The sequence below is a fragment of the Notothenia coriiceps genome, unplaced genomic scaffold (assembly GCF_000735185.1).
Source record: "Notothenia coriiceps isolate Sejong01 unplaced genomic scaffold, NC01 NC01_scaffold00004099, whole genome shotgun sequence".
Classification (NCBI taxonomy): domain Eukaryota; kingdom Metazoa; phylum Chordata; class Actinopteri; order Perciformes; family Nototheniidae; genus Notothenia; species Notothenia coriiceps.
The window spans coordinates 33,403-46,433 of record NW_011336800.1 but is presented as its reverse complement, the minus strand read 5'-3'; the positions used below and the strand labels follow the sequence as shown (position 1 = coordinate 46,433).

Sequence of the window (13,031 nt, the reverse complement as noted above, 5' to 3'; positions counted from 1 at the left end):
CAAACTCAAGGCCCGGGGGCCAAATCAGGCCCGTGGTGGATTTAATTTCGGCCCGCAGGATCATTTCTAATTACTATTAGATCTGGCCCGCCGGTATATTGCACGCACACCTTCACTCAATCCTGAGGGTCTCCTCAGCTCGGAGCCTGACCCCAAACATTGATGACCTTGCACCCAAGATGAGATGCCAAGTATCTGCTTGAACTAGCATCACACTGTGATGCTAGTTCAAGCAGATACTTGGCATCTCATCTTGGGTGCAAGGTCATCAATGTTTGGGGTCAGGCTCCGAGCTGAGGAGACCCTCAGGATTGAGTGAAGGTGTGCGTGCAATATACCGGCGGAATTTCCTGCGGGCCGAAATTAAATCCACCAAGGGCCTGATTTGGCCCCCGGGCCTTGAGTTTGACACGTGTGTTAGACTGTGTGTTGCAGCAGTGTAAAAAACGTTGTAACCCCATCTCCCTCTCTCTGTCCGCTGAAGGTCTGAATAAAGGAGCGGCCAACGGGGGGATGGCTCAGTTCCAGGAAATGATGCGGCAGCAGCTGGAAAGCTCGATGAACGCAGAGCTGGAGAAACTGCTGGACAGCACCGAGGGCTCAGATAGAGAGGTACACCAACCTCTCTCTCTCTCTTTCCCTCTCTGTCTCCCCCTCTCTGATTCTCTCAGAGCATCTGGATGTGATTTAAAGGCTGGTTGGGTCACACAGACACTAACACTGGAAAAGCACAAAAGTGACACATACTGTAGCGCAGTGCCAGTAAGGAGACCCACCCTCATGCTTACAGACGCACACATACTTAAAGTGCACGTCAGAAGGTGAGGTTTAGGCAAACATTCATCCTCAATTATGATATAATGCGTCATTAGGGACTCCCAGCTCATATGAGACACCATATATTTGTCCTGTTGGCCCCAAATATAATTCTGTTGTTAGGAGTAGCCCTATGTTAATACAAACTTGAGACTGTCTCAGCAATAGCAGCAAGAAAACTAGATTTGAGCGTGATCTCATCTGTTTTCTCTTTGCTATGACGTTTATAGACCTTGAGACAAATCTGACACTAAATAAAAGATTGAGTCCCAACACACTGTTTGACTCTTTTAGACGCAAACCAGGCACTCTCAATCTGCCACCTATCACAAAAGAAAAAGAGATCACTCAGTACTTGACTCACACTTTGACTCCTCAAGTGTTTTCACATTTATAATGGGTGTGTACTTTCAATTCACAGTACTAGCAGTTATGCAATAAATAAGCCATGTACACACGCACGTCTGTAGAGTACACACACATTCTTAGTTAATCCCCGTTCAAGCTGAGCAGGTTTCTATTGTTTACCTTTTTCCAATACCTGAGATGCCTTTTGTTCACTAGTCGACTTTCTTATGAATAGATCTGTAATTATCAATGTCATCATAAGACCGCTGGATGCTTTCAAACCACACCTCTGGGTTAACTACATTTTTTATTAATAGTTTTTGACCTACACACACAACAATAATAACAATTGGTGCCCTTTCAGAAGCAGATAGTACATTTATTAAGTGAATGAATCTCTGATTGAGCCGAACTGCATATGTGACACATTTCTGCCCACCTGTTCGACATTAATGGTGTTTTAAATATAATGCTTTTGTTTTTCAGGTGTCCAGGAAAGACTTTGAGGGTTTCAGGAATCTTTTCCAAAGATTTCTGCAGGTGAAGGGACCTTCAATAGAGTGGATCAAGATACAAAGACCTCCAGAGGACTCGGTGAGTTTGTCAGGAGTTTTATTTGTGTGTGTGTTCTGCGCTAATGGGCTTGTATTGAAGAGAGCGAGAACATCACATGTTTGTATCTCCTATAGGAACTTCTGTTGTTTGCCAAAAGCTCTTAATGTTTCTGCATCTTACAAGTGAAGATATATGAAGTTTGTATTGTCTTGTCACGAGAAAACTAAGCTAAGACTAAGAAATAATGAATATCACAACACAAAACACTCCAGGAGGTCCCGTTTGAATAAACATCCATGACATTGAGTCTTACAACTCTGGAGAGTTATCAATCATTTATCCTCCTTCTCAATGATTACAAGACCAACAGTAAAATGACACTGAGGTACAAATCTAATATACGTTTATACGACGTGTGTCACCAGTGCACACAATCAGAACTGACCTTTGAACACCTTTTTCTTTTGTTGAAAACATTCCCCAATACGACACCTCGTTGCGTCTTCAGGTGGCCTCAGGTCTGGTGCACTAAGCAGGTTAACAATGGGAAATGAAAGAAACCGTATTCAGCTTTTCACCTCGAGTCAGGCGTGTGTTTTTAGTCACGGGCACACTCCTATTCCAACAGCCATCACTCATCACGAGGAGCTGTTGTGAAACCACTTGAAACTTCAGAAACATCCGACTAGATGACGGCAAACAAACTCTCAAAAAGTGAAATGATAGATCTGCACTCAAAAGTGTGCATTCCTAAAGCTGACTGAATTCTTCATCAACCAGTCGTTTGTTCAAGTCTACTGATTCAGTTTGAACCTGGTATTTCTGCACAGTTGCAGACAAAGACTAGGCTACACTAATATCATTGCTATACTATTAGTAGAATTAATCAGAATCAGAATAGCTTTATTAGTCCCACAGAGGGGAAATTTGCAAGATTAGATTCCAGTTGTTGCAGCATAGGATTGTTTACGACTTGTGTTCTCCTAACATCTCCAATAACTCAAGTGCGTTGTAAAGTCCAAAAGTAAAGTTTTATTATTCTGCTCCACTACATATTTGTTGGCAATTTAACCTTGGCAATTTCACTGCAGTCAAAAGAAAGTTGATTTTAACAAAAAAAAATACTAACCCATTTAATCTGTGTCTCCTTTTCCACTTAAGGATTCTTTTCTAGGTAGAAAATGTTTTAAAATGTCACGTCATAAAATCAAAGGTTAATTTGAAAACTTAAAAAGAAGCTTTTATTAAAACATATTTTTGGTACAGCCCTTTTAAGCGATGCTCATCAAATCTTTACTTGTTGTGGTTTTGCGTGTTATCTGCCAAATGATATACCTCAGTTAATATGTAAATATGGCTGCATCCAGGGCAGTAAAGATACGGTGTTACAATATTCACTACAAAACTAATTTCAAGCTTACAGAGGCTTCAAAACAGAAAAGAGTAATATTCCATTTAATCAATATTTAAAAAACACAACAGTAAAAACACTTAAAGCATGACCTGATTACTCAGCATGTGTTAATCTTTTTTTTTTTTTATGACATATTTCCACCACATGAAAAAAGGCCTCATTGATAAGATCAAGTGACATCAGAGATAACAGTGTTACACACAGTGTCCTGAAGAGTCATAAATATCTGTTTCCACTCAATGTCAATCTGGGTGTGTGATTACAGCTTGAATAGGAAAAGCCTGGCTGAAGTCCAAGTGGAGCTATTTGAGGCTTGTGTCTGCAATAGTTATTATTTAGTCAGAGTAAGTAAAGTGTATTCAACTTGGCCTGGTGTGCTCTTGACTCTCGTGTGTTTTCACTCAGACAAACAAAACTCTAAATCATTCATCTGTTTTATTGAAACAGTATAAATCAAACATGTGGCTCATGGACTCTTTTAATACATGATTTATTTCGTAAATCTAAGGGTATTCAGGGCCAAATTTTGCATTTACATGAACATTAGACTTTATCGGACTCATCAAGGTGTGAAATCTTAAATTTGAGCTCAGTAAAGTTACAGATAAGCTGAAAACAAAGTGGTATCAGTTTTAAATTAAAACATTGCGTAACAAAAGGCGGTTTTAACCGGTCCAACCCCAGTTTAATGGCCAGGAAAACCGCTTTAGTGTTCAAGTTTTCTTTATCCTCAGAGTTTGAAACCAGTCCTTTCAACTTAACACTTTGAATTAAATGACATTTGTGATTCACGACACCTCCACTGTTACAGCTCAGTTGCATGTCAGAGGAAACAACGAGTCCATTGTCACTTGTTTCCCATTTCTTCCAAGCCAAAGCCATGTGGGACATTGCTGGAGCGGAAGTATTCAGAAGTCCTAAACAAAAACTGTTTGATAGTGAGAGCACAGCAGTCACACAGTCAGGGGGGTTTGAGTCCCATACGAGACACCAATATCGAAATGATATGCTCTAGTCTTTGCATTTTGAGCCATTTCTGAAGTGAGTGGAACATCAGAATAATCTGCAGCTTCAGCATCATCAATATTTAAACCAGTGAGATACATGGAGTTGAGTTTAGGGGCACAGAGACAGTGTTTTTCTTATTATAGATTCAGGTTCAAATGTAGTTTTTTAAGACATTAGTCATTTGACGCATTACAGTGACCATGCTGCAGTGAGGGTCAGGCAAACTAATATGTCCATAATATTGTTCTGGTTTTGCAGAGTTTTTAAAACAAAAATGGACTTGAGGTGACTGAATTGGCCATAAAGGACTATAAGAAGCTCAAAGGGACCCCTGCCTGAAATAGACTCCTTTGTTTACTTTCACAACATAGTGACATCACTATGTAACACCCGTACTTCTATAGAGTGCCACAGTGACGTGTCCTAAAACCCGGAAGTAAACTCCTTCAAGTTCCTTCGACAAAAAGCAATGCAATTTCTCCATAGGGCTTTGGAAAATAGCTGGAAATAAGGTCTGTGGTTGACACACATTTAAGAGACTGATCACGCTTTGTTCAGCCGGATAATCTCCAAGTGTCTACTCTACTTTTATAATTTTATAATCATAAATCTATCGATTAGATTTATGATATAGAAAAGTATAAAAGTTTTTGTCGAAGGAACCGGAAGTGGTCAAATGCTAACTTACTTTTGGGTTTTAGGACGCGTCACTGTGGCACTCTATTGCCTAGCGCTCCAACACATTGTACGTGATTTGAAGGGGCGGGACATCTCTAAGCGGTTGACCAATCACACCAGAGCCGACCAGCTAACCAATCAGAGCAGGCTGGGCTCTGGTTTCAGACAGAGGGTGAAAAGAGGTGCTGCAGCACAGGCAGTATGAGAACAATAAAGAGCTTTTTGAACATTAAAGCATGGAGACATGTCAGAGTAGAAGAACAAAATACAATTATGAACCTGAAAATGAGCATATAGGGCCCCTTGAATTGGTCAGCTTGTGCTTCCTATACAAGTTGCTGATGCCTTTGTATCTCTAAAGCCACTTTCACACATACAAAGCCAATCAAAGTGCTGACTCAGAGTTTCTTCGAGGTGCTTGTGCAGGATTTCCTGGTTCCCTTTAACTGAAGTAACTCATTTTGTAGCTCTTCCTTAGTTTCCAGTCACAAGGGATGCTTCAGTTTCCTGGACACTGAGTTTCCATGTTATGTGTAAACTTCAAAGTGCAAGAGTTTTGAAAAAAAATAGGATTAGCTTTCATCTCAAGGGAGGAGCTTTGAAGTGTGAACGCAGTGTTATGTGTCAGTCAAAGTGTTGCACATGAGAGAAGCCTGTAAGTAAAGCTGAGATACATGACTGTCTGTTTGCTGTGTTTGAAACACTGAGAAACTTCCTGCTTCCTCTCCTACTGTGTGACTTTGTGTTGAACTCAGCCAAGTTCTTAACAAGCTGGAAATCGTCATGATGCAATATCTTTTGCCCAGATACAATCATTTATTTGTACGGTAATTCACTGTGAAGTAAAACAGGCCTTTCTTCTTGTTTACAATCCAAGTACAGTGGTCTGTTTTATAGAGAACAATGGGCTTATCCTTATGTGTTTTTATTTTGTTGTCATGGTAGTGCCGCTGTGAATTGTTAAAGGGTAAGGAGAGATGTAAGTGTGCTGAGGCATTAAAGCAGGCAAAACACACACCCATGTTACATCTAAAAATGATGCACATTGTTTTAATTGTCCCCACATTCCTCACCAGCTTTCATGAATTAGTGTCTCAGGATTTAATACCCTGACAGTAAAGTCTCTTAAGGACGGGCATACAATGATTTTCATGTGTGAGCATTTTTAACATTATCTTCTGTCATTAAAAGTCATGTGACAGAATTTCACATATGAAAACCATGGTGTGTCAAACTCAAATACACAGTGGGCCAAAATAAAGAAAATGGGTACTAGTGGAGGGCCGGACTGGTTCAATGTTTATTACAGAACTTATTGGAATGAGCTTATTGCACATAGTAAACCTGGAACTAATAAAGCTTAAATTATTGCCTATAAAAACAACATTAAACATTAAATAATCAGTTGCATTCATTTCTTATGGCTCTATCAGCAGCTTTTCCAGAGTCATTTCTTATGGTTACATTTCTCCACAGGCCAACAGCAGCTTCAAGAAAACTATTTCCCTCAAAGAACAAACAAACATGCCCTGTTGTCGTGAGAGAAAAAGTGCAGAAGGAAACATCCATTAAACTCGGTGTGCTGCTCTTTGATGCTAGTTCAAGCAGATACTTGGCATCTCATCTTGGGTGCAAGTTCATCAATGTTTGGGCTCAGGCTCTGAGCTGAGGAGACCCTCAGGATGGAGTGAAGGTGTGCGTGCAATATACCGGCGGGCCAGATCTAATAGTAATTAAAAATTATCCTGCGGGCCGAAATTAAATCCACCACGGGCCTGATTTGGCCCCCGGGCCTGGAGTTTGACACATGTGGTCTAAAGGGATGTGTTTTGATTTCTGATGTGGATTTGTATACGTGATTTCCTGAAGCTAGGATGTAACGTTGAGCGATGTGTTTCAGATTGATTTGATGAAAGCTTTACCAGGACGCTGCACTTAATGTGTTTATGGAAACTGATGACTAGACAGTGTCCCCGACCTTTTATATTTTTTTGCTCATGTTCCCCTCTCAGATTGTCTCATTAAAATGATTTTTTTATCTTCTCTCCACTTCCCTTAAGGCACCATTACTGAAGGGTTTGCAATATGTGTTTAATGGCTTTAGTAATACTTATTGAATCATTCACTAGTGAGATCAGTTATTAGCCTATTTTAAGTGGGTTTTCAAAAAGGGACAGCTTCCTGATTCGCTGGAAGATTTACAAATAATAGTTGTATGTCATTACACTAAGGGTATTTTTCTCAAGGGAAGTAAACCGGAAATTCCCAATCGTCAGCTCTGCAAGTTAAAACAAACTGATTTGTTGCCTAATAGTTTGCTCTCACTTCCTGTTGTGAAATACAGCCTGTGGTCCAAATATTCTATACAAATGAGAACTCACACATTAAGCAAAGGACTGCTAAATCGTTTGTTATTTTTAATGTCATTGCAATGTCATCTTGGGCTATGAACACATTGCAAAACACTGTCATAATGCAACATGGGGTTTTTGTGAAATAGGTTGTAGAAAACTGCACCTTTTTTAGTTCAACATCTAATTGTTTAACGTTTAAGCAGTACTGAAAGGCAGAACTGAGAACGAATAAAACAAGATCTGTTTATTTGTGGTCATTTTGTAATGATAGAGATATTATTCAATATAGTCGCATATTCCTCATATCGTGCATCCCTAAGGTAAGAGGGTTTCATGCCAGAGATGTTGCTGCCTGGCGTTTGTCAGCCTGTTTGATTCTGTCTCCCTGAACATGGACACATCTTCCTCAGTTTCTCCCCTGGCTCTGGACTCTGTAACCAAACACACAAACACGAAGCCTCATCTGTCTTTTCCTCCTCCGTCTCGCTCCCCAATTCTGAGCCGCCTCGTTTATTGTTGCAAGATGGAGAAGAGTAAAGATGGAGATAGGAGCAGGAAAAGATGAATGAAGTGTGAAAAGAGGACATTGAGAGTTTCATAAAGGGAGACGGAGAGAAGATTAGAGGTTTGGAGAGACAAGTTTTGCAACAGGGAACATCCAGTGAAGGAGAAAATGACAGAGACACACAGTAATGAGATGGGGAGTGGGGGGGGGAGAGGGTGAGGATACATGATTGGGCATCATCCTGTCCCAGTGAGGAGGAGAGTAAAGGATAATGGGAACTACATTTTTTAACAACCACTGGATTTAATACCTTGACAATAAAGTCTCTTTGTAAGGACGGGCATACAATGATTTTCACATGTGAGCATTTTTAACATTATCTTCTGTCATTAAATGTCATGTGGCAGAAATTCACATACGAAAAACCATCGTGTGTCTAAAGCAGGGGTGTCAAACTCAATACAAAGTGGGCCAAAATAAAAAAATGGGTACTAGTGGAGGGCCGGACTGGTTCAATGTTTATTGCAGAACTTATTGAAATGAACTTATTGCACATATTAAACCTGGAACTAACAAAGCTTAAATGATTGCCTATAAAAACAACATTAAACATTAAATAATCAGTTGCATTCATTTCTTATGGCTCTATCTGCAGCTTTTACAGAGTCATTTCTTATGGTTACATTTTTCCACAGGCCAACAACAGCTTCAAAAAAACTATTTCCCTCAAAGAACAAACCAAACATGCCCTGTTGTCGTGAGAGAGAAAGTGCAGAAGGAAACATCCATTAAACTCAGTGTGCTGCTCTGTGATGCTAGTTCAGATACTTGGCATCTCATCTTGGGTGCAAGTTCATCAATGTTTGGGCTCAGGCTCTGAGCTGAGGAGACCCTCAGGATGGAGTGAAGGTGTGCGTGCAATATACCGGAGGGCCAGATCTAATAGGAATTAGAAATGATCCTGCGGGCCGAAATTAAACCAACCAAGGGCCTAATTTGGCCCCCGGGCCTTGAGTTTGACACATGTGGACTAGAGGCATGGGTTTTGATTTCTGATGTGGGTTTTCATCAGCGATTTTCTGAAGCTTCTCCACCCCGCTAAGATTTAACTTTGAGCGATGTGTTTCAGATTGATTTGATGAAAGCGAGGAGAGTAAAGGAAAATGGGAACTACATTTTTTTTTTTAACAACCACTGCCAAAGACAGCCACTGACTTCAACATCTTCCCCCAACAAAATGAATAATCCAGTATCATTTTAAGCTATAAAACCACACAGCTGACATATATATATATATGAGCTGACAATGACAGGAATGGCTTCATAGTCAAATGCCAACATGCTTCAAAGATAAAGGGGACAACCCTAACCTCAACATCCTGGTTCATACAGTCTAAATACAGTTTTCAAAAATGTACCCTTAAAGGTGAAAATAACACTGCTTTCTATCATCTCGTGCACATGTTAATTATTATTTTTATATCAAAATGAGTCAGTCCTGAGTTATAGTTTGCTTAGCTCTATTTTGCCAAGACCATGGTACCAAGAAAACAGCCACAACAAAATAATACACAATTGTTCACCCACCAACAGCTGTCACCGGATGAGGAAAGCCACATCAATGTTTCCTCGTGTTTTTCCAGGTTTTTTTTTTCTTTTGCCTGCTCTGAACACAGTTTCTTTAGAGCAGGTTTGTTGGGGTGTTGTAAAAAGGTCAAATCCCAAGAGCTTAAGCCATCTTTGTGTTCCACCACTCCTCTTCATGACAGGTATTTTAAAGGTTAGCATCTGACCGTCAAAAGAGCATTGGATGTACCTGCTCTGTACAGTACATTTCAGTTCAGACAGTATTACTCGTATCAGAAATGTATTCTTTACATAGCTGACAGTACATTTTCTCATGCATCCACTAAGATATGCATCGTACTACCATGGTCTTAGTACTGTAACATGATGAAAACACATTTGGGAGAAGGTATGCAAATCTATCAAAATCAGCTGTCGGTATTTTTATATTCAAGCTACTTTTTTCCTGTTGTGGAAACACTAAGAAATACTGCAGATTATCCTTCAAGCTACTGTCTCTTAATCCACACTGACATTTGAGATATGCTGACATTATGTGTTTGATTTAGAGCCATCGAATGAAAGCCAGATGTAGCTGCTGTTAACGTAATGATATTCTACAGAATGATCTTGTCAGTAGTGTTTTTTATAACAGCCAAAAGCCACTGTCTAAATCCTCAAAAGGTGGAAATCTGATCTTGAACTATTTCCAAAATGCTGGTTTAATGTGAAACATCGTGATGAGCATCTGTTTCTGTATTCAGATCACTGTCAGCAATGAAAACAATATTTTCTTCATACATTTTCAATAGCATGAAGATCTCAAGTTATTCCCGGAATTAGACCAACGTTGTCCGTACACGAAGTTATCCATTCCTTTCTCTGTCAGCAACATGCAAATATTTCAAATGAACAGTCAAACTTGTTCTCTGAGTAACAAGTCTGTGTCTCCACTGAACCAGAGATAACAGTTTGATTCCAGAAATGTAAACATCTTCCCTTTCTATTTTATTCCCACATTGTACAAACCATATTTTAGTTGTACAACACTCTGAATCGTTCTGAAGTGTATGGCTTGAAGAAATACTTCCTAAATGAACATCTGTAGATCAGTTGTGCTACATTGAATTTGTGAAGAAAACTGTTTTTCTCACGTGCCTCAACGGTGAACACACAATCCCCAAACATTTGAAAAGTCTTTTATGAATTGAAGAAAATGGGGTAAGCGATTTGAAGCAAAACAACCGTTTACAACCCTTTACACAAGTCTCTTGTATCCGGTCGTTGGTTAATTATTTCCCTTACCCAGGCTTTATAGGTTTCATTTAATCAAACATCTACTTTTAAAACACTTCCACATAAGAGTGAGTCATCTTTATTCAGAAGTGGTTTTGGTGAAAAAGCATGTGTTTCGAAGGGAGTGAGCATACTGTACGATGGGATACATGAGACTTTGATTATTCAGCACAAGTAGTGGGTGAGTTTGTAAGAGTTGTGAAAGAAGGACCCATTTACTTTAATTCATCAAGACTTGTATCTGTTTTGAATTATTCGTTCAACAAGGAATTTAGTAGGAACATCTTTAAAAAATCAAGCTAACACAGATTGAGTTATTTTTATACAAATAATAATTTGAGGTGTGAAATATCCCTTTAATTAAGAACCAGTAGTATTTCCCTCAGTCGGGCCAGAGAGGTGTTTCCTGCTGGCTTCTGAGTGCTGTGTACACACACACACACACACACACACACACACACACACACACACACACACACACACACACACACACACACACACACACACACACACAGGAGAAGAGGAAAAAGCAGGCCCCGTCTGTACCGCCCTGAAAGGGAAACGAACATCTGGAAGTGGAAGCCTTTTAACTGCGGGGGTGCAGGGGTAGGATGGGGATCCCAGAGGAAAGTTGCTCAATATAAAACAACACATTCTCTCTATTCCTTCTCTGTGAATTCTTGCTTACTTTCTAAATGTCTTTTTTGTTTTCCAATACCTGCAAAGATTTAGAAATGAAACCGCTTTATTAAATGATAACAGTAAGTGTTTACCACCCACCTGCACTCCTTTCATGTCAGTTGACAAATAAAATAAAAACACCTCTGTGTCCAGGTTGCCACTATCAGAATGAGAATTCCTTTATTAGTCCTGCAGCGGTGACATTTACAGTGTTACAGCAAAGGTGAATTGACTGATAAAAGTGTGTGTAGACTGTTCTGTGGGGGGTGGGGTGGGCGAGTTAGCCACCAGAGGAGAGAGAGCGTCTGTTTCCACCAGGAGGTCTGCAGTGTGACCGCAACACTGATTGGTGGAGCTGTGCTTTAAGCAGGAAAGGACACAGGGACACATCCTGGCTTTTAATTTACACACACACACACACACACACACACACACACACACACACACACACACACACACACACACACACTAGAGCTAGAGTTGACATGCTCGCTCACTTCCCAACATCCAAAAGCTGTTGTAACATTTGGTCAGAATGGACTCTCCCTGGATTCTTCTGCACATTACTCACCCTTTTAAACTAGATTACAAAATAAAGAAAATCCCCAAAGAGTGAAAAGTAATCAAGCTGAAAGAAACTTGAGGAGAAACACAACCACCTAGTGTGTGTGTGTGTGTGTGTGTGTGTGTGTGTGTGTGTGTGTGTGTGTGTGTGTGTGTGTGTGTGTGTGTGTGCGCGCGCGCGCGCTGCTCATTCCTGTGAGTTTACACACAGCAGTGTCCCCTGGTTCCTGTGTTACTCTGTGAACTCATTCTCTCTCACTCCTCTCTGCTCTGCGAGAGACATTTAGAATAAGTCGATACATGATGTGTGAAAACGCTGATGATAGGTGTGGTATTGACCCAGTAATGTGGCTTTAAACAGACACACACACACGCACACGCACACTACACTATACTCTAATGGCTTTCGCTGCCTCGCCAACCAAAGTGCTAAATACTGCATTTAAAACAGCTGCGTTAAGACATGGCAATTAACACCCGCAACGTTTACAGAAAAACATGCCACAAAATGTGTCATGTGTCTTCAAGGGTATTCCGGTAAAGCCTTTGACATTCGACTAAATTGTTTTAAATAACTACTGAAATCTGCATAATCAAATAAAGAAATGATAACCAAAAACACTTGATTCAAGGCAAGGCAAGTTTATTTATATAGGCGAGGTGAGGCAAGTTTATTTATACAGTACCTTTCCGCACACGACAACCCAAAGTGCTTTACAAAATAAGATAAAAGATAGTCAAATCAACACAACAGGTATAAAATACATGGATAAAAGCCAAACTGCAGTTTGAATTCAAACAACTCATCCAAATGCTGCGTCGAAAAGAAAAGTGGTCGGGGCATAAAAACGCAATGCTGCTTCTCCTTGTTTAGTTCTGACTCGTGCAGCAGAGAGCAGACCCGTCCCAGAAGACCTGAGACTCCTGGCTGGTTCATATGTTTGCAAAAGATAAATATGTATGTTTCCAAATAAACAAATGGAATTACAAATGTCCTGCTGGTTCCCTGACCCTCTCTCTCTTGCTCTCCTGCTGGTTCCCTAAACCTCTCTCTCTTCCTCTCCTGCTGGTTCCCTGACCCTCTCTCTCTCTCCCTCTCCTGCTGGTTCCCTAACCCTCTCTCTCTTGCTCTCCTGCTGGTTCCCTGACCCTCTCTCTCTCTCCTCCTCTCCTGCTGGTTCCCTGACCCTCTCTGTCTTCCTCTCCTGCTGGTTCCCTGACTCTCTCTCTCTTCCTCTCCTGCTGG

At 40.4% G+C, this 13,031-nt stretch overlaps 1 protein-coding gene across 1 annotated transcript in view; it reads left to right on the top strand.

Moving 5' to 3' along the window:
• Window positions 1-486: 486 nt before the first annotated feature.
• Window positions 487-13,031, top strand: part of ugp2b (UDP-glucose pyrophosphorylase 2b) — a 30,438-nt gene continuing 17,893 nt past the window's right edge. The window contains exons 1-2 of the mRNA XM_010767190.1: window positions 487-612; window positions 1,651-1,758. Coding sequence (XP_010765492.1) covers window positions 514-612; window positions 1,651-1,758 — 207 coding nt within the window. The 5' untranslated portion in view covers window positions 487-513. The remainder of the gene's footprint in view (window positions 613-1,650; window positions 1,759-13,031) is intronic.